This window comes from Vulpes lagopus, chromosome 1, assembly GCF_018345385.1.
Source record: "Vulpes lagopus strain Blue_001 chromosome 1, ASM1834538v1, whole genome shotgun sequence".
NCBI classification, from domain to species: domain Eukaryota; kingdom Metazoa; phylum Chordata; class Mammalia; order Carnivora; family Canidae; genus Vulpes; species Vulpes lagopus.
In genome coordinates, this window is record NC_054824.1 from 157,054,722 (window position 1) to 157,080,027 (window position 25,306).

The 25,306-nt window shown below is 35.0% G+C and overlaps 1 protein-coding gene across 2 annotated transcripts in view; it reads right to left on the bottom strand.

Moving 5' to 3' along the window:
- The window catches only part of CCDC181 (coiled-coil domain containing 181), a 36,429-nt gene that overhangs the window by 6,632 nt on the left and 4,491 nt on the right, over positions 1-25,306 (bottom strand). For both annotated transcript variants that reach the window (XM_041756611.1, XM_041756534.1), the window contains exons 2-4: positions 24,058-24,197; positions 20,242-21,189; positions 7,676-7,822 (exon numbers count right to left, since the gene is read on the bottom strand). In XM_041756611.1, coding sequence (XP_041612545.1) covers positions 7,676-7,822; positions 20,242-21,189; positions 24,058-24,174 — 1,212 coding nt within the window. In that variant the 5' untranslated portion in view covers positions 24,175-24,197. The remainder of the gene's footprint in view (positions 1-7,675; positions 7,823-20,241; positions 21,190-24,057; positions 24,198-25,306) is intronic.

Genomic DNA, 25,306 nt, shown 5'->3' on the forward strand with positions numbered 1-25,306 from the left:
GGCTGGCGGGAGTGGCTAGTGGGGGAGATGCAGCAAAAACAGTTCTAAGAAGGGAGTACAGGGATAAATGCCTACATTTTTCTCTTAAAAAGTAAGGTCTCAAAAAACACCTAACTTTACACCTCAAAGAGCTAGGAAAAAAAGGAAAATAAGCTAAGCCAAAAGTTAGCAAAAGTAAGGAAATAACAAAAATCAGGGGAGAAATAAAATAGAGACTAAAAGGACAATAAAAAAGATTAATGAAACTAAGAGCTGACCTTTTAAAAGAGAAACAAATTGAGAAAACTTTAGCTAAACAACCCAATAAAGAGAACTCAATAAAATTATAAATCAAAGAAGATACATTAAAACTGATGTTACAGAAATACAAATGATCAGAAGAGATCACTATGAACAATTATTATAAACAAACAAATTAGACAACTTATAAGAAATGGATAAATTCCTAGAAACATGCAACCTACCAAGCCTGAATCAGGAAGGAATAGAAAATGTGAACAGATCAATTGGTATTAAGGAGATTGAATCAATAATCAATACCCTCTCATTAAACAAAAGTCCAGGAGCAGATGGCTCCACTGGCAAATTCTATGAAACATAAAGAAGAATTAATACCAATCCTTCTCTAACTCTTCCAAAAAATATAAGAGAATACCCAAATTCATTTTACAAGGCCAGAATGACTGTGATATGAAAGCCAGACAAGAATACTGCAAGAAAATAAAATTACAGGCCATTATCTTCGACGACCATAGATGTAAAAGTACTAAACAAAATATTAGATTCTAATTCAGCAGTATATTAAAGGAACATACACTATAATCAACTGAGATTCATTCCAGGGATGCAAGGATGTTTAACATATATAGATCAATTAATATATGACATAAAACAGAAACAAAATGAAGGGGAAAAATCATACAATCACCTTAATATATGCAGAAAAAGCATTTGACAAAATTCAATATGTTTTCATGATAATAACTCTCAAGAAACTGGGTGCAGAAGGAGCATACCCTAACATAACAAGAGCCACATATGACAAGTCCACAGCTAATATCATACTCAACAAAAAGATGAAAGCTTTTCTGCTAAGATCAGGAACAAAACATGGATGCCTGCTCTAATCACTTTTATTCAACAGAGTACTGGAAGTCCTAGCAGAGAAATCAGGCAAGAAAAAAAAAAAACACATCCAAACCAGAAAGGAAAAAGTAAAATTGTTTTGATCTGCAGATGACATGATATTATATAGAGAGACCGTCACAAAAAAGACGTCACAAAAGACGTCACAAAAAAACCTGTTAGAATAACAAATGCAGTGAAGTTGTAGGACACAAAGTCCATATACAAAAACCAATTGCACTGAGATTAATATAACACTCTACTGCAATTAAAAAACTCTAAAATAATCAATTGTGTTTCTATACACTAACAACAAACTATCAGAAAAAATTTAATAATCCCTTTAAAATAGCATCAAAAAGAAAATATATACTTATGAATAAATTTAACCAAGGAGGAGACAGATCTACACATTGAAAAGTAGAAGACATTGGCAAAAGAAATTGAAGAAGATACAAATAAATGTGAAGATAATCCATAATCAAGATATGGAAGAATTAATATTGTTAAAATGTCTTTACTATCCCAAACAATCTACAGATCCATTGCAATCTCTATAAAAAATCCAATGGCACTTTTTTACAGAAATAGAAAAAACTATCCAAAAATCCAAACCACAAAAGACTCCAAATGGTAAATGCAATCTTGAAAAATCTGCAGCATCACACTTTGTGATTTCAAACTGTATCACAAACCTGTAAGAGTCAAACAGTATGGTATTGCCATGAAAAAGAGAGGCAAAGATTAATGGAACAGAACAGAAGCCCAGAAACAACCTCATGTGTACATGGTAAATTAATTTTTAACAAAGTTACCAAGAATAAACAATGGGGAAAGGACAGTCTCTTCAAATAATGGATCTAAAGGAAGGAAAAAACGAAGGAAGAAAGGAAAGGTGGGAGGGAGAGAGGGAAGAAAGAAAGGAAGTTGATCATAGAGAGAGTAAGAGTAGTGGTTACCAGGGCTGAAACTTGGAAGAAATAGCAAGATATTGGTAAAAGTGTACAAACTTGTAGTTGTAAGACGGAAAATGTCTGAAGATCTAAAGTTTAACATGGTGACTGTAGTTGGTAACACTATCATATAACTGAAATCTGCCAAGAGAATAGAACTTAATCTTTTTACCAAAGATGAACCAAAAGAAAAAAAGGAGTAAATATCTGTGGTGATGGACATGTTAATCAATTTAATGGGGAGAATCTTTTCATAGTGTATATGTGTATCAAATTATCATGTTGTACACTTTAAATATCTTACATGTTTTCAATTATACCTTGAAAAGCTAAAAAAAGAAAGACTTGTATTACACACACACACACAAAAACGTAAACTTAAATGAAAAGACAACCTAAATTCTATGAATGGGCTTAACAGTAAACTAGATGCTGGAGAAGAAAGTGTCAACACCTGAAGACAGATCAACAGAAATTATGCAAACTGAACAGAAATTATGTAACTGAACTTATCACCAAGAAAAATATTTTTAACATTTTAATTTTAATCTTTTTTTAAATATTTCTTTTAATTTTTTATTTATTTATGATAGTCACACAGAGAGAGAGAGAGAGAGAGAGAAAGGCAGAAACACAGGCAGAGGGAGAAGCAGGCTCCAAGCACTAGGAGCCTGATGTGGGACTCGATCCCGGGTCTCCAGGATCGCTCCCTGGGCCAAAGGCAGGCGCCAAACCGCTGTGCCACCGAGGGATCCCAATTTTAATCTTTTTGAAAAGATTTTATTTATTTATTCGTTAGAGAGAGAGAGAGAGGCAGAGACACAGGCAGAGAGAGAAACAGGCTTCTCGCAGGGAGCCTGATGTGGGACTTGATCCCAGGACCCCAGGATCACACCCTGAACCAAAGGCAACCTCAATGCTCAACCTCCTGAGCCACCCAGGTGTCCCTTTAATTTTAATCTTAACAGAACCTTGGTAACATGTGTGATAACAGCAAGTATTCTAATGTATGTGAAACTGGACTTCCAGAATAAAAAAAAAAACAAGAAAATGGAGCAAAAAACAGTTGCAAAAATAATGGCAAAAATTTCCCAAATTCGGTACAAACATCAACCTACAGATCCAAGAAGTTCAGCAAAGCCCAAGTTAGGCAAATTCAAAGAAAAACATATTATTCATATAATAAACTGCTAAAATCCAAAGCAAGAAAAAGTTTAAAGCAACCACATAAAAAAAGAACATTAAGTAAATGAAAGCAATGATAAGAATTACAGCTGACTTGCTGATCAGAAACAATGGGTGTCAGAAAATCACTGAATGCCATCTTTAAACTGCTGAAAGAAAAAAAAAAGCCTGTCAGCCTCAAATTTCATATCCAATAAAAAATAAATCCTTCAAAAATATATTTCTGATATATTCAGAAGATAAATATTGCAATCCCTAAAGCAATGATGGTAAAAATAATTCAAAGAAGTATAGCTAAAAAAAAAAAAATAAAGAAAATAAAAAGGAATATTTTTTAAACACTTGGTTAAACCATAAGAAGGCAGAAAAAGTTGACTAATGGAACTAAAAATAAATGGAATGAATCAAAACAAATATCAAGACAATAAACTTAAAACCTACGATATCAACAATTACAATTAAATACAAATAAACTCCAATGGAAAGGAGCAGATTTCTGGATTGGGAAGATCCAAATATATGCTGTTTGCACAAGTAACTCTTTAAAGATACATAAATTGAAAGCATAAAACATGATATAACAATGCAAATGTTACATATAAGAAAGCTGGTATGGATTCATTAATATCAAACAAAGTAGACTTCAAAGGGCATATTTCATGATGTGAAAAGTCATTCATCAAAAGACATAGAACCATAAATGAATATGCATAATACTTTAAAATAGATGAAGCAAAACCCAAAAGAACTAAAAAGAAAATAAACCCATACACAGTGATAGTTGGAAGGTTTAACTCCAATTTCCCAGTTATTCCCACTATAGAGGTAAGGATACAGAAGATTTAAGCCCCACACTATCAAGCAACTTATAACACTGACATTAATATAACACTAAATCCAAATGCAGAATACATAATGTATATAAGCATCCACGTAGAGTTCACCTAGATAAGTGGACCACATGCATACACGTTGCATATGTCTATCTATATATTTAACAAACACATATCATTTATATATATCATTGACCAAGAGAAGCAAAGTTCATCACAAAAATGGAAAGATATTTAATTATCTCCTAATTTTACAAATACTTGATAAAAATATTACATTAGGCTGAATGCCATGAAGCCTGAGGGCCAGCTCCCTGGAAACTATTAACAGTGCACTCACAGCTTTGTTTTTCTTGGTCACTGAAACATAGGATCCTCTCATCTCCAATACTTTTCAGTATATTATAGCAATGTGCTGTGCTTCTTCCCTCTCACGCCTAAATTCTCTGCCTCCCTCAAAAACTTTTCTAATTTATTCCCTAATAATTCCTATTGAATGATATAAAAACTCCCAAATATCCCCATTTTCCCAGGCTACCTGGCCTTAAACCTCTTATTTTACCCAAATCCTCATTCTCCCCGCAAGACATTTTTCCTCTCCAGAACAGACTCTGCCTTTCCTGCCACATTTCAAGTACCTCACAAGTCAGGTGAAGAAGTTACTTTCCCTCCTTCATACTCTTCAGAACTGTCTTCCTCTACTCTTCTAAGCAAAGCGACACTCAGTTACACTATTTGGCGCCATTAGTTTAACAATCTTTGGTCTCACCGGCTGGACCAGAGAGAGTCTGGAAAGATGGAGAGTCTTCCTCTCCGTCCTCATCCTGAGAAATAGAACTATATGAATCAGCCATTCAATATCTAGCCTCCCACAGTTTTTATTTTCTCATCTTAGGGCTTTCTCCATCACACTTGCCACCCAGTCCTTAACGCCACATCCACATCCCCACAAACTTTGTCTTTGAAGTCACTCATCTTCTAATTCTCAACACTAACCATCAAACACATTTCTCCAGTCTTCACCTGCGTGTTTCATTGGTACCTCATACTCAACAAGTGAGAAACTGAAATAAGAATTTCCCCTGCTCAGTGTATTCTCTGCTGCTCCAGTGAATAGCACCACCACCCACCAAGTTGCTCAGAAAAGAAACCTGGCATACTCTGTTTACATCTCATTCTCTCTCACACACACATCTAATTAATTACAAAACTTTCAATTGATACTTCAAAACATGTCTTAAATTACTCACATCCCCCTCCCTCCATCTCCCCCTCTCTCTCCCACTCCTATTATAATTCTAGCCAAGTCACTATCATTTCTCACCTCATATACAACTCTATCTGCTTTCTCATTGAGCACCCACCTCCACTCTTGCCCTTTCATAGTAATGTGTATCTAATGTATCACTCCTCTGTTTGGACATTTTCAGTGGCTTCCCATAACAGAACTAAATACAAAATTATAGACTCCTACATGCCACAGGATGGGATTTCTGCTCCCTCTCCAGATCCTCTCACACTTACCAAGTTATTTCTTGTCTCAGGGTGTTCTCACATGTTCTCCTGGCCTGAAACAAATTCCTCTCAGTCTTCGCCCAATTTTTACTCCTACTATCACCGACTGAGAAAAAATCTTTCCTGAAATACTCATATACATTTATTTCTCTAATTATGATCTCTCATAGTTCTTTCATTTTCATTGCATCCATCACTATTTATAATTACAAACTTATTTTATATATATAGTTTTTCAATCCCTACTAGCTGAACTCTATAAAACAAAGACTAAACCTAGTTTGCTCAAGACTACATTCTCATGATTGAACAGCATCTGTCATATAGGAAGCTATTAAAAAATGTTTACTGAATATATAAAAATTTTTCATTGGCATTTCTTTAATTCTAACAAATTTGTTATTTTTTCATACACTACATTCAGAAGTTTTGCTTTAATAATATAAGTATTAACAATAACAATTATGACACCAACTTAAAAAATCCTAACCAGCTTTTAAATGGCAATTACATTAAATATAAACTTAGACGAACTAAAATCTTTATAGCATTTAGTCAGTCCACGCAGGAGTATCATGTTACTATTTGCCAAAGAACTCATATATTTATAATATTTGTCCCACCAATCCAGGAATATTATATTTTTTTTCATTTACCAAAGTCATCTTTTTTGTCCCTTGCAAAGCTGTACTGTATTCCCCACAGAGATCAGACACATTCCTGTTTGGCTCAAAGTATTTTATATATTCCTATATTCCTTCTCCTTTTTAATTTTTCTATGAAGTTTTTGCTACAGGAGGACTATATACTTCTTATATTTATCATGTAAATATCCATTCTGTTAATACTTATACCTCATTTCCTTTTCTGCTTAATAAATTGACTAGAACTTCCAGAATTAAGTTATTTAATAGAAAGGGGAGACTTACTTGTTTCTAACTTTAATGGGTATACCTATAGAATTTCTTAAGACAGTATTTATACTGTTTTGATATTTTATTCAGACTTTTAAAAATAAATTATATTAATATTAAAAAATTCCTTCTCTATCTTTCAAGATAACCATATATTCTCTTTTTATCTACCTCTTGATGTGATGAATTATATTAATAGGTTTGTTATTATTTATCTGTAATTTCCTTCCTAAAATAAACCCTTCTTGGTTATAGCAAACTGTTATTTTACTACACAGTTGTATTCAAATTTCTCAATATTTTCTCTTAGTTTGTGGCTTTTATGTCTTGCCTAAAAAAGTATCACCCATCTCAAGATTTTAAAAGCTAACTATAAATGGAGTAGTAAACAACATAAAAAATATATCATATTGTCAGTCTAGGAAAATGTATTTATGACAGATAAAATAACAAAGAATTATAATCATCAGTATACAATGCAAGACGAAAAATGAAACTGAAAAAAAAGACTACAAACAGGAAATTCACAGAATATACATGTGGTCATATATATGTACTCATGTACATAACTAAGCTGAAGAAAAATTAAGAAAATAAACCACATACAGTTTTAGTCAGGATGTGGTAAATATTCACTCTTACATACTGTTGGAGGGACTATAACTGACACACCTTTTGGAATGTTAGTTTTTGCACATTTAACCAAAAATTTCACTCTGGACATTTAGTAAGTCATAAATTCCACTCTTAAGAAACTCCTACAGAATGAACATGTTCACTACTGCACTGTTAATGAACAAAATATTGGAACTGAACTAAATATCTACAATTCAGGACTTAATAAATTATCTCTGCTATCTTTGTCCTGTTTGAATATCAAAGTTATACTGTCCTGAAAACGCATATTGATAGTTTTCTATTTTCTGTGCTATAAAAGCGTAATATAGTAATCATTTGATTTTTCACAAGGCTTCTTAGAATTTAATTGTAAAGTCATCTCTGTGTTGCATCTTTTGCAAGGGTCATTCTTGGACCGACCACTTTTCCTAATTTTTCTCTAGGTTCTTATTCTGATATTCACATCCCCTTCTGTAAATAAATTCAGCTTTCATATCTGTCTACTTATTTTTCATTGAGAAGTTTCACTTACTCTACTATTCATATCTTCAATTTGCTTTGCTCGCTGAATTCTCCTCATTTCTAGGACCTGCTCTCTTTTCTTTTGCAACCATGCTTTAAATACCATGTCATTCTCTTTTTTCTTTTCTTTCTCTTCTTCTATTTTTCGTTGTTCTTCCTGGTGGAAAGAATAGCAAAAGACATTCATGAAAGGTTAATAAAACTGCATATGAGTCATCAGAGAAAAATATATCTTGAGGTCTGAAAATAGCATTCTCTGCTTCTAAAACTTTCCACCTGAAAATTGGGCTTCTGTAAAAAAAGCTAGGGACTCTAGTTTACTTAGGAATAAAATGAAAATGTATCAGATAAGTTAAACGGTAGATAAATTCTACAATTATATATATGTATAATACATGCACGCTGTTCAGGGATTCCTTGAATCTTTCCTTTACTTCCTAATTTACTTTTGGAATTAAACCCCTTAAATTGCAGCTATGCAAAAAAAAAAAAAAAAAAAAGGCCAGCACATTCTAGAAGCACTATATGCTTCCATAAATGTCTGAAACATTTTTATCTTGTTGTTAAATTTGTTAATTGTGATAAATGACATAGTGGCTATGAAAGAAAATACTATAATCATTTAGAATTATATATTAAAATGTACAAGTGAGCAAATAATGTGCTGCCTAGGACTTGCTTTAAAAATATATCAGCTAGGGATCCCTGGGTGGCGCAGCGGTTTGGCGCCTGTCTTTGGCCCAGGGTGCGATCCTGGAGACCCGGGATCGAATACCATGTCGGGCTCCTGGTGCATGGAGCCTGCTTCTCCCTCTGCCTGTGTCTCTGCCTCTCTCTCTCTCTCTCTGTGTGACTATCATGAATAAATAAAAATTTAAAAATATATATATCAGCTAAGAAACAGAGGAAATGCAGAAAATATGCCAAAATCTCAACAACTTTCAAATCTGAGTGACGGGGCCATAGGGATTAACTGTACCTTTATATGTGTTTGAATTTTTTATTTTAATGTTTAAAAATATTTTTCAACTAGTATATATTCACAAAATAACATTTTTTGCTATCAGAAAAATATTTAGTTAGTTAACCATAAGAACAAAATTAATTTTTTACATGAATTACCCAACTAACGTAGTAAAAGGCAGTTTCTTGAAGAGAGGTACTTAAACCAGTTTTATAGAGCTATAAAATATTTAGTAGGAGCAAAGCAGCATATCATAATGGAAATAATACTAAGCTAAAAGTTAGGAGATCTGAGTAACAATCCTACTGCCATCCTACTACATCAATTTGGGCAAACCACTTAACTCAATATTCTCAGCTACAAAATGGAATAATGCTCTTATTTCAGTTCTGCCTCTTTTCTCAGTTGACAATATCTTCCATAAATACAGATAGTCATACTAATGAGTTCTCAAGTCTCTTCCAAAATTAATTTATCACTTAAATGAACTGAATTATACAATCCAAGCTTTAACTTTCTTCCAATGATGGAATTCAGAGTTCTTTCCTTATATTTTGACAACATAGCAAGTCTTTCTAATTTCTTATAATTGAACAAAATATAACAAGGAATGGAAAAATTCTATCCAGTTAACAGCACAGAATATCTTTTAAAATAAAATACCAGTACACTGGAAAAGTATATTAATTTTGTGACAGAATCCTGGTTATAATCTCCTTTTAAAAACATATACACATATGTGAATAAAAAAGATTTCTATTAAAAATATCTACATACTATTTTCAAAGCCCTAAGAAAACTTATATAAAATGTGAATTTATTAAAGGTTAAATTTTACATTTATTTGTAAATATCTTTTTACAAAAAGGATACTGTAAGAGGTGAAATAAAATGGATTCACTTATGTCAAAGTATTTTAAAATGGAGCTGGTGGCCTTTAGGATGTGGGCCTCATGCAAGTCCTCACTCGGTGTAATTGCGAACCTTTGAACTGAGTCAAACTACCAACAAAGCAAGAATTCTACCAGTACCTTCAATCTGCTACAGTAACAGATGTTTCTTAGTGACAGCCTTAGCAACCAATTATGTGCAGCCAAGATTAGTTTTCTGCTGTCAACACCAAACAAAATTCATTGCAAATAATGTATACAAGTACTACTCTTTTTTGCCTTTAAATACTCCACACTTGTGACATACCGGACACCATTTGAATTGCTGTACTCCCCAAAAAGCACCAAATCCATCCTCCCCAAAGGGCATTTCTGAGAACTCAAATAAATGCTCTTCTTTTATTTCAGTTCTGCCTCTTTTCTCAGGTGACAATACCTTGCATAAATACAGACAGTATGATATGATGATTATCTTTTGGAGGAACATTTAGACATATTAGAAGACATCAGCCAAAGTACAGATAACGCAGATGCCGAAGGGAACAATGATATGATACACTTAAAATAGATAAAGTATGGCAGTCCAACCCTGCAAATATTTTGTTGGACGTAAATAAGGAAAGCCTTCCCCTGAAACCAACTAAAAAAATATTTAAAAGCCTTAGCATTTACAGTCTTGAGGAAGTATATAAATAATAAGAACCATGCCTTGAACAAGTACATAAACAAAGAGAAATTTAGTTTTGAGGATCCTGATAGCAGAAAAGTGCATCCCAGGAACAAGAGTGACACTCCAGGAAAGAGGATCAAAATACAAACAAAACTATTTACAAGTCACACCAGTTAAAGATTACTTAGTTCATTAGTTGAAAGACACTGAAATGATATAAAACCTCTTATATAATATTCATAAAATATACAGATACACTTTTACATGTATGTAGGTATACAGTAAACGTATAGTTCAGTCATTCTCAAAGATTATTTTGAATTGTCACAAAGTTCTGCATTAGCAGATCCTTTTAAGTATTGCTATATACCTAAACCAAGTAAACTTAATCTGCCCATTACAGTTCAGATAGTAGTGACCAAGTAAGTAAACTTTATTTAGTATGCATTTTTTCAGATTCCTGCCTGAGTGTTCTATAGGTTATAGACTACTACTAACTTTGTCTTTCACTTTTTTCTAATAATATGGGTTCCTTACTTAAATGTCAGAAATTTCCCTGATAATTCCTACATAATCCCTACGCCATTTCTCAATAGATGCCAAGAAAATAGATTTTGACCCCAGCATTGCTATAAACAAGTTGAGAGATTTTGTTGTAAAGTTAATTAAACTCCTAGACTCTAGTTGTCTTATCTGTAAAAGGATCTTTAAGGATCCTTCTAATTGTAAAATTCTTAGTTACTTGTGATTCTGCTAAGGTTGGCATTTAGACAGACATTCTGTGGTTCAGCTTAATACCATTAAGTATCCAGTAAAACAGAGAATTGGGGCATTGATTTAAGTAATTTAGAGAGAATTCACTAGTATATTTAGTACCTTAAATTTTCATTAATAAAATAGAGAGTTTTTAAAGATTTTATTTATTTATTAATGAGACACACACACAGAGAGGCAGAGACACAGGCAGAGGGAGAAGTAGGCTCCTGGGGGAGCCTGATGTGGGACTCGAGCCCAGGACACCAGGATCATGATTCTAGCCAAAGGCAGGTGCTCAACCAGTGCACCACCCAGGTGCCTCTATAGAGTATTATTTAAGAGCTATGAAGAAAGATTCAAAATGAATTAACCATTGCTAAGAGAGTTACCCAAAATAGAATTGAAAGGACATTTAGGAAACAGGACCAATGCAGATCTCCTCCTGTTCAATTCTCAATACAACAGAAACTTTTGATTCTTGTCAAGTGCATCCCAAACTCCCTCTTTCTACTTTGGACTGAAATATAATGTAACTAACCTATTTGCTAAATAGCCAATTGTGCATTAGATACTTTAAACTACCTTTCAAAACAAGTTCTTGTGGTTTTTGTCTTTATAAGCCTGCACTCCCTGCTCAGGAGTCAAAGCACTTTTCATTTTGGTTGACTCTGTTTCCTGGGTTGTAATCCTTATGACTTCAAATAAATGCTCTGTTTGCATTAGAGCCTCTTCATCTTGATCAACATTACTTGGCATCAACATTAGTTGGTAGGTCCCAAAGTGCCTGAACTCTGTCTCTAGAGCTGCCATGGATTTGAGTACTGTAACAAGAGTCCATTGCTGTCTGACATATCATTGGTGGCTTCAAGTCACATTGATAGACCCTCTCCGTCCTGAACCTCCACCTTGATCAAGGTTCAGGCCTTTATTTGGGTATCCTCTGTTGCTGGCTTCTGTCCTCACTCATTTTTGAGGGGAGGAGTCCACCTTCATTCATTTTGAATGGAATATTTGGGTTTCGTTCTTGGTAAGTACTCAATTATGGGAAATAATTCCTCTAAGGAGCTTCTAACAATCATCCCCCTACTGGAACTCCTGTAGTATTTATATTAAGGAATAGGGCCCTTCTTGCTGTGAATTTTTGCCCCATTGGATCAAATTACACAAGATGACTTAAAAGATCATTGACCAAAATGGGCACTTCTGATATACTAAAATTATTTCTTGCATGCACAACTGGAAAAGGGTTACAAAGACGATCAAATGAGATGTCTATTTCAGTTAGTACCTGAGAACTTTCAAACATATTCAGGATTCTAAAAATCTCCCCATTACAAAATAGCATTTCTAAATAAACTGAAGCAAACAAAAGATTTTAAAAAGACCCATCCTCCCTGTCTGAAGCACCATCTTGTTCCCTTCCTCCTCCTCTGTCTCTGGGCATGCAATAGCCATCCTGCACCAATGTCTTGCCTCTTTCCCTCTGCACCTTCTCCACTGCCTCAGTACCCCCCTCCACTTCCTCATTCCAATCTTCCCACCAGAATTCTGGAGACAGAAAAGGATCTTCACAGCACACAAATAAAAATCCTTAGTATAAGACTTTAGTCATCTTAGCAGTTAACCTAAACTTAGTCCATCTACTGGAACACAATTTAGATCCAGCCATTTTTTAGAGTTTTGTACCTGAACCGTAGCATGAATTTTAAAATGACACTATAGGGGCACCTGGGTGGCTCAGTGGTTGAGCATCTGCCTTTGGCTCAGGTCATGATCCCAGGGTCCTGGGATCAAGCCCCGCATCGGGCTCCCTGTGGGGAGCCTGCTTCTCCCTCTGCCTGTGTGTCTCTGCCTCTCTGTCTGTGTCTCTCATGAATAAATAAAATCTTTAGGAAAAAATAAAAAAATAAAATGACACTATAAAGTTTCTGTCTTTATCTATCTATATGTTACATGTGTCTACATATGTATATTACAGTGATGTGACATTTTCTATCTCTGATGGCATTCCCAAAGTTAATTTAGAAAAGAGCTCAATTTAATTGGCTCAAAGACAATTAAGTGCTTAGATAAATGAAGTATTCCAAAAATTCCCAGAAATAGGGGATCCCTGGGTGGCTCAGCGGTTTGGCGCCTGCCTTTGGCCCAGGGTGCAATCCTGGAGTCCCGGGATCGAGTCCCGCATCCGGCTCCCTGCATGAAGCCTGCTTCTCCCTCTGCCTGTGTCTCTGCCTCTCTCTCTATGTCTATCATGAATAAATAAATAAAATCTTAAAAAAAATTCCCAGAAATACAATAAACACTAACCTAAATGTTTTTCAAGTTCACATAATCTGAGATAATCTTTTTAAAAAAGATTTTATTTACTGGACAGAGAGACCACAAGCAGGGGGAGTGGCAGGCAGAGGGAGATGGAAAAGTAGTCTCCCCACTGAGCAAGGAGCCCTTTGCAGGGCTCTATTCCAGGACCCTGGGATCATGACCTAAGCCATGAAGGCTTAACTGACTGAGCCATCCAGGCACCCCTGAGATAATCTTTGATAAATAATTGCTAGTTTTAATAGAGAACAAACTGATGGTTACCAGAGAGGAGGTGGGTGCAGGGATGTGTTAAATAGGTGATAGGAATGCACTTGTGATGAGCATTAGGTGTTGTATGGAAATGTTGAGTCACTCTACTGTACACCTGAAATTAATATTAATAATACACTGTATGTTAACTAACTGGAATTTGAAAAAAAACCTTCATAGGGATGGCTGGGTGGTGCAGTCAGTTCAGCATTGGGCTCTTGGTTTTGGCTCAGGTATGATCTCTGTCAGGGTCCTGGGATGAAGCCCCACACTGGGCTCTGAGCTCTAGATTCGAGGATTCTGATCAAGGATTCTCTCTATTCTTCTCCCACTGCTACTCCCTCTGTTCTCTATCTCTCAAATAAATAAATCTTAAAAAAAAAAAAAAACAAACAGAAACTTTAGTAAAAAGGAGAACCTGGGTAGTCAGTCAGTTGAGTGTCTGACTCTTAATTTTGATTCAGGTCATGATCTCAGGGTCATTATATTGAGCCCCGGGGGGGTGGAGCCTGTTTATCATTCTCTCGCCCTCTTCTTTTGCCCCTACCCCTACTCTCTTTCTCTCTCTCAAAAAAAATAATTTTAATTAAAAAATTGCTAGTTTACATTTGGTAGTTTAATAAAAACAGAAATGTCTTCAGAATTATCAGCATTAGACATAATGGAGATACGCAATTTTTCTACCTGAATTTACTTAATCATAAAAGCTCAAGCCATCTCTTTCAAAATTTGTCAATAAAAGAAATAATTTAAGATGATGATTAGCTGCTTAATGTTCTAACTCAAGGGGCCGCCTGGGTGGCTCAGTGGTTTAGCGCCACCTTCGGTCCAGGGCCTGACCCTGGAGACCCGGGATTGAGTCCCATGTCGGGCTCCCTGCATGGAGCCTGCTTCTCCCTCTGCCTGTGTCTCTGCCTCTCTCTCTCCCTCTGTGTCTCTCATGAATAAATAAATAAAATGTTTTAAAAAATGTTCTAACTCAAGTATAATTACTAAAAGCAAGCAATTTAAATAACATCAAAGTTCAAGCTAAATTAAATTAGGTAACAGATGTTCGCTGCCTATCTAGAGCACTTCCAAGTAATATAACATATTGAGATAGTGATTGCTAAACATGTTTATTTAGTTTTGGCTGTTACATTTTTTTACAGAGAGACCAAAATATATAATATTTAGGTCTATTTAATAAACAAACTTATGCCAAAAAATTAAAATTACTCTGAGGGGTAATATACTTCTAAAAATTATGAACTGATGAAACATTTTTATAAATTTGCCAGTCCACAATTGTTTATTTCTTAATTTTTAATATGAATTAAGAATTCTAAGGGTTAAAAATTCCAATTAGTATTTGTTAAAATAAAACTACTAAAATTCAACAAGGATGAATGAAAATGACTGTATATGAAAAGCAGGCAAGGAAAGAAGGATGTGTGTTTTTGGTAAAAGAAGGTATGGGGAGTGGGGAATGGAAATGAATTTTGTTGAAGGAAATGAAGTGATTTTGTTCTAAAGTGAAGCTGGCTATTTCAGAAAGAGAAAGAACAAGAAACAAACTAAAATAGACACAGAAAGTTGCAAAAGATTTATAGGAAAGAAATCTTGGAAAAGGAATTTTATGTGTATTCAAGTGTAATCAATGTATAATCTAGCTGGCCAAGATTACAAAGAATTTATATAAAGTTCAAGTTTGATATCAAAATACACCAGTGCAAAATTTTGGTTTTCCTCTTCTAAAAGGACAAAATTTTCTTAGATTGTTGACCTGCTCTTAATAAGAGATTGTACACAAAAATCTCTTTACTTTCAGTGTGATCTGTTTTGTCATTATTAAGTCTCTGATTACTCAGTAAAGCTGGGTCTTCTCTGAAGAACAGCGAAGGCTTTTGCAGCTATGTGTGCAAACTTCTATATTTGTCCCTGAAAGCTATATCAGTTAAATAGATAATTAAGTATTGTTTTGTAATTTTCTGTGATCCTATTGGGTCAAGTGTCCAAACCTTTTGATATCTTTTACAAACTCCCCATAGTCAACTTCTAAATGAGGTCTTTTTGATCTGCAAAATTCCATAGGGCCTATAAGGCTTATTCAACATGTTAAATCACATGGGAAGCACTGTCAAGTAATAAATAATACTAAACTTTCTTCTATGTAATATCTGTAGAAGTATATGGTGTTCTAAAACTTGTGTAAAATCCCTAGAAATCCAATTATTTCCTGATATAATGTTATCAGTCACTGTTTTAAAATATATGTCACAAAAATAAGCAATCCCTGTTGCAAACTTCACCATCATACTCATCATAATCAGCATTCTCTTCCAGCATATTAACCTTTTATGAAACCCTCTTGCTGTCTCCTCAAATGTCATAAGTGCATACTATCATTCTCTAAACCCTGCTACTCTGTTACCCTTACCTTCTGATGACCTCTCTGGGCCCTTTGGAATATGGCAGTTGGATTTTGTCCAGCTGCCACCATTTTAAGGATACAAATATGTTTTAGTAATGGTTTGTATGTTTTCTCACTGTGTAGAAACTTTTCCTAGTCATAGAGCTATGGCCTCAGGTCTATGGTAAATATTATTGGAGAAAATAATTCTATACTGGGGAAAACCCTCAGAACTTCATAATGACTGAGGGATCCATTTCACAGGACAAATATTATAGGTCATTTGCCACATCTGGCCAATATTATAACAGTTTCATTGCACATATCGTCCCCAATCCTCCACTATTATAGAACAAACAAAGGGAGTAAAGACCCAATTCACAAAACTGACTGAATCTTTCAGTCAGCTTTGGTCTAAAGCCCTTCCCTTGATATTATTTAACCTAGGATCCACTCCATTTGGTGAACACTAATGGTCTCCCTTTGAAATCATTACCAGAACACTTATGAGGAAGGACCAAGGAATGTATAAGCCTTCCCTACTGAAAGGAAATTTCCTAATCTATTTCAAAGATCTTCTCAAGGTCCTTAGAAATAATACCAGTCTCATAGAGCTGTCTTTTCCCAGCACATTTGTAGGAGACAAAGATCTTCAACATCATAATCTCCCACCTGGAGATTTACTAGAAACTTCACCTTCACAAGAATGCCTTCTAAACTCACTGGAAAGGGCCATATCAGGTATCATTAACTCCTGTGCTGCTAAACTTAGAGGCATTAACCCATGGATTAACATTGAGTTCTCATTGAGGGGAAAAAAAAGACATCTTCACCTGACTGGATATCCTTACCCACTGGAGCTCTCAAACTAAAAATATCCAGACCCACTTAAAATCAACACTCTGGACAAGAAGCACATGGTACCCGAAGTAGAAGTAGACAGCTTCCCCAAGAGTCATGACCAGGCTTGTATAACCTCACAAGAGATTCCTACTAATGCTTAATGTTCCTGAAGTATTTGGAATAATTCTTCTTGTAGGAGGCATCTCAGCACTCTTGAAAATCCTCCTGTACCCAGCTTTACCTGGTAACCTTTCCGGCTATTGAGTATATCATTGTCAGCCTACTATGGAAGATCAGGAGACTCCTGGTCACTTTATTTACAGTTTCACTACAAACTAATTGCCCTCTCTGACCTTATCTATCAAGTTAAAATCGTTTTGCCTCCCAGGAAAGGAAAAAATCCCCTTTGCTTCACTTTAACCACCTCAAAATACTGGGGGAAAACATTTCTAATGGTCCAACAACTTATCAAGAGCTATAAGCCTCCTATATTTGACTCCTGCAGACAAATAAGTATTCTCCAATAGGCACTTCTAGATGCAGGACCCCCTTGCAAAAGATTCTTTCAGCTAACATCTGAAACACACAGCCACCCTCCTATCTGCTCAAATAAAATAGATTGCTGGTTTTCTCCATAATGCCCTCTATACCAAAAAATGAGTTCATAAATAAGCAGATCTAAGCAGAGACACTTTGCTCTCCTACTAAAGGATACATTTTTGTCTGCACTTACAAGGGAGAATTTTGGGCATCTGACTGCCTGAACATCTGGAGAAAGGCAGAGTAATCCTTTTGGGATATCCAACTTCCCCTTTTTCTATCCTTAACCTCTCTGAATATAAAGATAATAGTTGTGGATGTTCTCGAGGCTGTGGTCTCCCAGGAGAGAGAAACCTTAGTGAAGGAACCCAATTTGGGAGGATCTTCAGTTGCTGATTTGGAATAAGTACTGCTTGGAATGAGTACATGATCAGAAATCTTCCTTGGGCCATGAGTAGAACTGCCAGGTCCACTCCCTGAGCCATTAGAGCCACGGCAAGTCTTTGGATACTTTATCTCATATTGTCCACAATAATAGCATAGCATTAGGTTATTTACTCGTGACCCACAGTGGAGTCTGTGCCATCACTTATACTTCTTGCTCTACATGCAGAAGTACTTCCCATCAGGCGGAATTTGGAAACTGCTAAGATTTTTAAGCTTGCTAAATCTCTAATCCTGTTATCTAAAACCTTTGGCTAGATTTCAGATCCTCAGATATTTTTAGTTGGCTCCCGAGCAGAATTGGGACCATTTTAAGATCTGGACTACAAATTATCTTACTCATCATTGTTTTAATTTGTTCTATATTCATTATTATCACACTATTAACACTTTCCATGGCCAATGTTTCAAATTCTGTCAGAACTTAGATAATGTTCTTTCGAAGACTTGAAACCATTCATCAGATCTACTCTTTGAGTGAAAAGAAAGAAAACCTAATTGGATTCTAGTTCTTATTTCCTCAAACCTCCTTGTTACTCAAATGCATCCGTAGACTTTCACCTAGCATCCTTATTGAACATATCAAATATGTTCAATCACTATGAGACTCCTCCCTCCAGGAGACATGATAGGGCAAGAGCAAGTTGCAGGTTGCCAACCACTCTAACAATGAAATGAATTTCATGATCATAAAAATTTGTCATTGATGCTTTCTTACCAGAAATATCTTGATGAGAAGGGGAAAATGTGAAAGAAGATTCAAAACAAAGTAAGAATTGGTAAGAGTCACTCAAAATAGAAAGAATTGAAAGAAAAAGTTGAAAGAATATTGAGGAAGTGGGGCCTATGTAGGTCTCCTATTTCAAATCTCCTGTTTCAATAATTAGCCCATCATGAATTTTTGATTTTTGTCAGTTGCAACTTGTCAATTGCAATATCCCACCACCACCACCACTACCCACCTAGTACTTTGGACTGAAATAATGTAACACCTGTTGGCTACATATCCAACGTGTATGAGATGGTCAGTTTAAACTCTGCCATCAGCAATGGTAATTCTTTCAAAACAAGTTGTGTAACTTTGTGGGTTTTGCCTTTATAGGTCTGTACTCCCTGCTCGTTAATTACAGCACACTTTTGATTTAGGTTGACAATGTGTCTCCTGGACTGCAATCTGTAAGACCCCAAATAAATGCTTTGGTTGCTTCACAGCCTCTTCTTGATCGACAGAATAAAACCATCATTATCATCATCTGGGATTCCATATGGCATTTTATAAATACTTTAAGGTTATTAGGCTCTATTCTTTTATTTATTTATTCATTCATTCATGAGAGACAAAATTATTTATTTATTTATTTATTTATTCATTCATTCATTTATTCATTCATTCACTCATTCATTCATTCGGCAGACAGAGAGAGAGGCAGAGATGCAAGCAGAGGGAAAACCAGGCTCCCCACAGGGAACCTGATGTAGGATTTGATCCCGGGACTCTGGGATCATGCCCTGAGCCCAAGGCAGATGCTAAACCACAGAGCCACCCAAGCATCCCTAAGCTCTATTCTTAATCTAAAACTAAAACCCCTGAAATCAAGGAATTGTAGGCATAGAACGTATATGAAAACATATATGCACATAAATCAGAGAATTTTAATCCAAATCTGTCACCTCTCAAACCCCAACGAATTTGTGCCTTCATTTTTCCACCTGACATCTGATTTTCACCTTCTGACATCGAGATTACTTTCAGGGGCATCTGGGTGGTCTAGTCAGTTAAGTATTTGCCTTGGGCTTAGGTCATGATCCCAGGTTCTGGGATCGAGCCCCACATTGGGCTGGCTGCCTGCTCAGTGGGAAGCCTGTTTTTCCTTTTGCCTCTCCCCCTGTTCATGTTCTCTTTCTCACATGCTTTCTCTCTTTCAAATAGATGAATAAAATCTTTAAAAAAATTACTTTCAGCAGTCACTTCTCTCAGCCTCATGTTTAAAATGAAAATATTAAAAAAATTAAAAAAAAACAAAAATAAATAAAAATAAATGAAAATATTAAATGATGTCCTCACTGAGATTTCTACCTCTAACAAAAGTCATTCATTACTATGCTTTGTGATCCTTATAAAAAAGGATGAAGAGGGCAGCCCAGGTGGCTCAGTGGTTTAGTGCTGCCTTCAGCCCAGGGCATGATCCTAGAGACCGGGGATCAAGTCCTGCATCGGGCTCTCTGCATGGAGCCTGCTTCTCCCTCTGCCTGTGTCTCTGCCTCTCTCTCTGTGTGTGTCTCTCATGAATAAATAAATAAAATCTTAAAAAAAAAAGAAAGGATAAAGATAATCATGGTGTTTATCCCATAAATACATTTTTAATATTTTACCATTTAATCTAACAATAGAAAAACAAGCAAGCAAATATGTCTAACAGTTTGAGGAACTATTCCAATTCCTACTGTATTTATAAAACATGAAAATATATTTTGCTTTTAATATGATGAATGCTTATGTTCTTACCTCTCTCTTTAGCTTTTCTCTTTTTTGTTCTAGCCGTTTTTGCAGTTCTTTCTGTCGAGGGGAAAGACAGTATGTTGAGGTCACTGGAGATATATTTGCAGACTGTATCCTGTGATTAGATTTCCCATTCCCCTTACTTCGATCTGAGTTGGCAGCAGAGCTTGGACGAGTCTTGGGGTTGGGTGGTGGCTGAGGGATAAAAGCCAGTGGTTCTTCTATTGATGAGTGAGCAATAGCATGAATCTTTGCTACAGGCTCTTCTTTCTTGACACTATTAACATTTGAGTTAGAAGATCTGGGTGACAACTGGTGAGGTTCATTTTCTGTGCTATTAGCATTAATGGGAGGCAAAAACCCCTGACTCTCAATGTCTTGTAAATTCAGAAGTTCAAACTTTCCATCTCTTTCTACTAGTATTTTCCTATCCCTGTTTTCTTCACAATTTCCATCAGTCAGTGACAGGAGTACATTTTCTTGTCCAAATTCATTGGAAATACATAACTGTGACAGTTTTCCTGACATACTACTTTCATTTTCAAGATAATTTTTGTGAGTATCAGTGTCTTCCAGTGGAGGAACTTCCAGATCAACTAGTTTGTCTTTGAACTTAAGTTTTCGCTCCCTTTTATCATTCACAGGTTCTTGATTTTGTAGAATCTTATTGGCTTGAATAATTTTCTCCATAATATATCTCCTTAATTCCTCATCCTCTTCCTCTTCCAGGTCTCTCTGGTTTTCCACTTTGGATTCCTGGAAAGAGTTTTCACTATCTGAATCTGATATGGGATCCAAAGGTTGAATACTTGGTACAGAAATGAAGTCATTTCTTCTTGATGAAAGCTCATCCTTCAAAGATTTGTCAGGATCAGAATGTTGTTCGGTGTCTTCTATTTCTGTTTCATTGTCTTTTAATTCTTGGTTAATATTCTCTTCATTCTCACAAGCCATCTAAGAAACAGATACGAAGTTCTCTTTTTCAGTAAAAATTGAGACTTTTTGTCCACGTATATGTAGATAATACAAAATGAATTTCATATTCATGCAATATATTTTATGAATGGGAAAATGTACATGCCTCTTATTTATATTTTGGTTCTAGTATTCCAATTCATATTTGTGAGCACTCCAAGGGAGTGTCAATACATTTGACAACAGCATTTGGGAAAAATTTAACCCTGAATCTGAATTTGATGCTAAGTACTATATTAATATTTTTAAAATTTTCTTGCTAATGAATGAAAGAATAACTACAGATAGAACATCATTATTTTAATATTCCTCCTCTATAAAATTTTCCTCCCTTTAAATTTTCAGAAGAAAATTTTTTTAATGTTTTTTCCTTATAATATTTGTATTTTTCAAAAATACAGAGAGATCTTTCTCTCCAGGATCAACATTAGTCTTTGGTCAAGTTCTAATTGTTCTGAGTTTGTTATAATCTTTTCAGATTATTTTTTTTATCTTTTCAGATTATTATTGCTGCTATTTTCTACAGGATCTATATCCAAATTCCAGGTCAATTTTTAATCTCTTGATTACATTTTCCTTCCTCAACTATCCTCAGAGGCCCCAATAATGTATGCCAAACACCATCATATAACTTGGTTTTATATTTAAAAAGCACAATTGCACATGAGCCATAGACCAGTATTATCACATCACAAAACACTGCTCAATGTCTGCTGTTTCTAATTAAAGACTTCCTACCTAATGTCTCTCCCAAATACATATATACTCACCAACAAAGCAAACACTTTTCTCCTGCAATATTTTTTTGTCTCAGAATCTCACTCCTTCCTAAAACAATTCTATGGGAGCTACTACTTGCTGCTCTCTTCAGCCCCTTAAAATTCTCTTCCTCTTTAACTTGCTCTAAGGTCATCTTTTCCAATAGCCACCTCTTCCTGACCTACACAGCATTGCTATATGTCTGCTAAGCAAATAAACTTGGCCCATTAAAATGTCTAACAAATAATTAAGATCTAATAAACTAAGATCTCTGCTTTGTAATTGTTTTTTTAAACCATATTTGATTCTGTGGCTCATTCCAACAATATCTGTTTCCTAATTATTCTTTGATTTTCACTTCTTTATAAAACCCATTGCAAAAAAAGCCAGAAGAATAAAAATTTAAAAACCCACTGCAATGAAATTATGACTTTTTACAATGAAATTTTCCCCAGCATTCATCTCTGTCTCTATCTTTGTCGTCTGTTTTCCTGCTAGCCTCGAAGGAAGATGTTCTTATAATCATCCACTGGAATGAATAAGATTAATAGATTGATAAGAGCACTCTGTTTTGACCAATGCTTTAACCCTAGCACTGAGAACAGCCTCTGATACGTGGCAGGTGTATATAATATTTTCTGAATTAATTAAGAAATGATACAATGAATCCTGATTTTCACCTGTCTAATTCTAGCATTCTGTGCTCTAGATCTCACACCCCTCCAGTCATGAGACTTTGGTTGAACTCTGGGTATCTCTGCCTGTCTCATTCTGATTATTTTTTTGTTAAAGATGCATAAAATTTCTATTCAAAGTCCATCTTAGAAAAATCTTGACTTTTTACTTTGTTGCCTTTTTCAAATATAATCCCATTTGTCCTCTCCATTGCATAAGAAAGCAAAATGGAACAAAGAGAAGTTTGTGATGTAAGATTTGCTGCCTTCGGGGATCCCTGGGTGGCTTGGCAGTTTAGTGTCTGCCTTCGGCCCAGGGCGTGATCCTGGAGTCCTGGGATCAAGTCCCACATCAGGCTCCCTGCACAGAGCCTGCTTCTGCCTGTGCCTGTGTCTCTGCCTCTCTCTCTCTCTCTCTCTCTGTGTCTCTCATGAATAAATAAATAAAATCTTAAAAAAAAAAAAAAGATTTGCTGCCTTCTTTCTCTTCTATTCTTTTCCTTAACATTCTTCAGTCTGACTTCTATTGTAATTACTGAGCTCTTGGTCCTTCCAAAGTCACCTATTCTTTACAAGTCTTAACATCTTTTCTTCATTACTTCCCTGTTTATTGACTCTAATTTCATACATACGTACATATGCATATACATATATATGAATATATATACATACATATATATACGCACACATGAATTATATATAGATACACATACTCTATCATCTATCTATCTATCTATCTATCTATCTATCTATCTATAGAGAGAGAGAGGAGGAAGAACTGTCTGTGATCCAGGAATGGATTTCCATTCTAAGGGTTTGATAGATAGTATATGATCATATTTAATGGATCTACTTTTTCCTACAGGCATTCCTATGGCTCAGTTTTGACTGTATATTTTTCTCTATATTAATTCCTCTGAAGAGTTAAATCAGTCTTAAGGCTTCAAATATTAGCTGAAAGACCATGTCTTTTGAGAATCTGCTTTATTTTTATTTATATTAAAAGTATAACCTCATTATATTAAAAGTATAACCCCTTTTCATTTATATTAAAGGTATAAGCCCATTTCACCCAAGTTTATATAAAGTAGAAATTAACTGCACTTATTCATATTTTAGTGCAATAAATCATACTTATTTATATTATATAAATTTTAACTCTTAATTATAATTTAAACTTTATTAAGGCTAAATCAATCCCTGTTCTCTCACTAATTAGCCCTCACCTTAGGACACAACATATATATTCTTTATGCTTCAATTTTCTCATCTCTAAGGTGGAAATAATGGCACTTGTTCTATGTATATCAAAAGAATTTTCTGAGGTTTCAGTAGCATATGCAAAACTCTTCAAGATTTACAAAGCACTTTGTTAATGTAATTACTATAAATGCTGTTGCCAATTTACATATACCTCTATTATACTGGCACCACTTTTTTCTTTTTCATTAATTAGCCATTCTAAGTCCTTTTCAAAGTCGTCTTCATATTCTCCACTTTCTTTTGAGTCCATATCTTTATTTTCATCCATTTTCCGTTTGTTAAAGAATAACACTATAAGATACAAAAAGATAAGGTATATGTTATGTCAACCTCAGGGAGAGTGAGAAGAATGGAAAATAAGCTAATCAACACAAGAAACACAAAGCATGTAATATTTCAAAAAAACATACATCTGTATACCCTAAAAGAGACCTAAATAGCCAGACACTTTCTAGATGTACTGCCCTTAAACACCATCCCCACACCCCCACCACCCAATTTCTGAAACTCTCATTTCCAAGGAGACTAAAAAAGGTAGATAAGAAGACTATCTGAGGCTTAGAGCAGGATTTTCCATATCCCCTGCCTGTTGCTGAAACGCCTTGCCCAGGTCAGAGCAGATGACTCAACTTTTAAGTCATACTCATTCACATTTTCTTATGCTCAGATAAAAACAAATACAGGTTCCTCTGCTCTCTGAAAGTAGAGCATTCCTATGACACCTTGTAAAAGCTAACATGCCATAAAACAAAGAAGCAATTACTGTTTCATAAAAGCAAGAGCCCTCTTCAGATTTCTTTCAGTAAGCAAAAACAGGTACCAATGCAGGTCTTTTGTAAAAGAGAAGTGGTGTGAAGCAAACTTTCAAATAGTGGAGGAAACCTGAATATCATTTCCCATCCTATTTTTCAATCCTTCTAGTAGTTTAGATGGCATAATTACAATTTGTGATCTGAGAGCTTTTCAACTAAGTAAAGTTGATTCTCAAATATGGTAGATGCTAATTTCCACAAAAGTCAAACTTTTCAACTCTAAATGAGATATTTTTCACTAAAAAAACCCAAATGTGATGCCTAATACTATCTGGAAACAGTGACAAATAAATACGGATGTCAGATGAAAGTTAATACATGCTTATGAAAATGGTGTATAAATTCAGTCATTTTTAAGAGAACAATGCTAAAGTTATTTATAAATTGAGGTCAGTTCCTAGTCCTGCTAATTGTTTTGTATATAATTTTTCAAACAAAAGAAGCAAATAAATATCTACCTTTAATGTGTTTGTATGCCTATATGAGCATTAAGTGTGTGTATGTGTGTATTACAATTTTGACAAACATTTGTTAAGCCCCTACAGTATTCCTATATACATTCTCATACAGATTATAAAGTAGACCTAT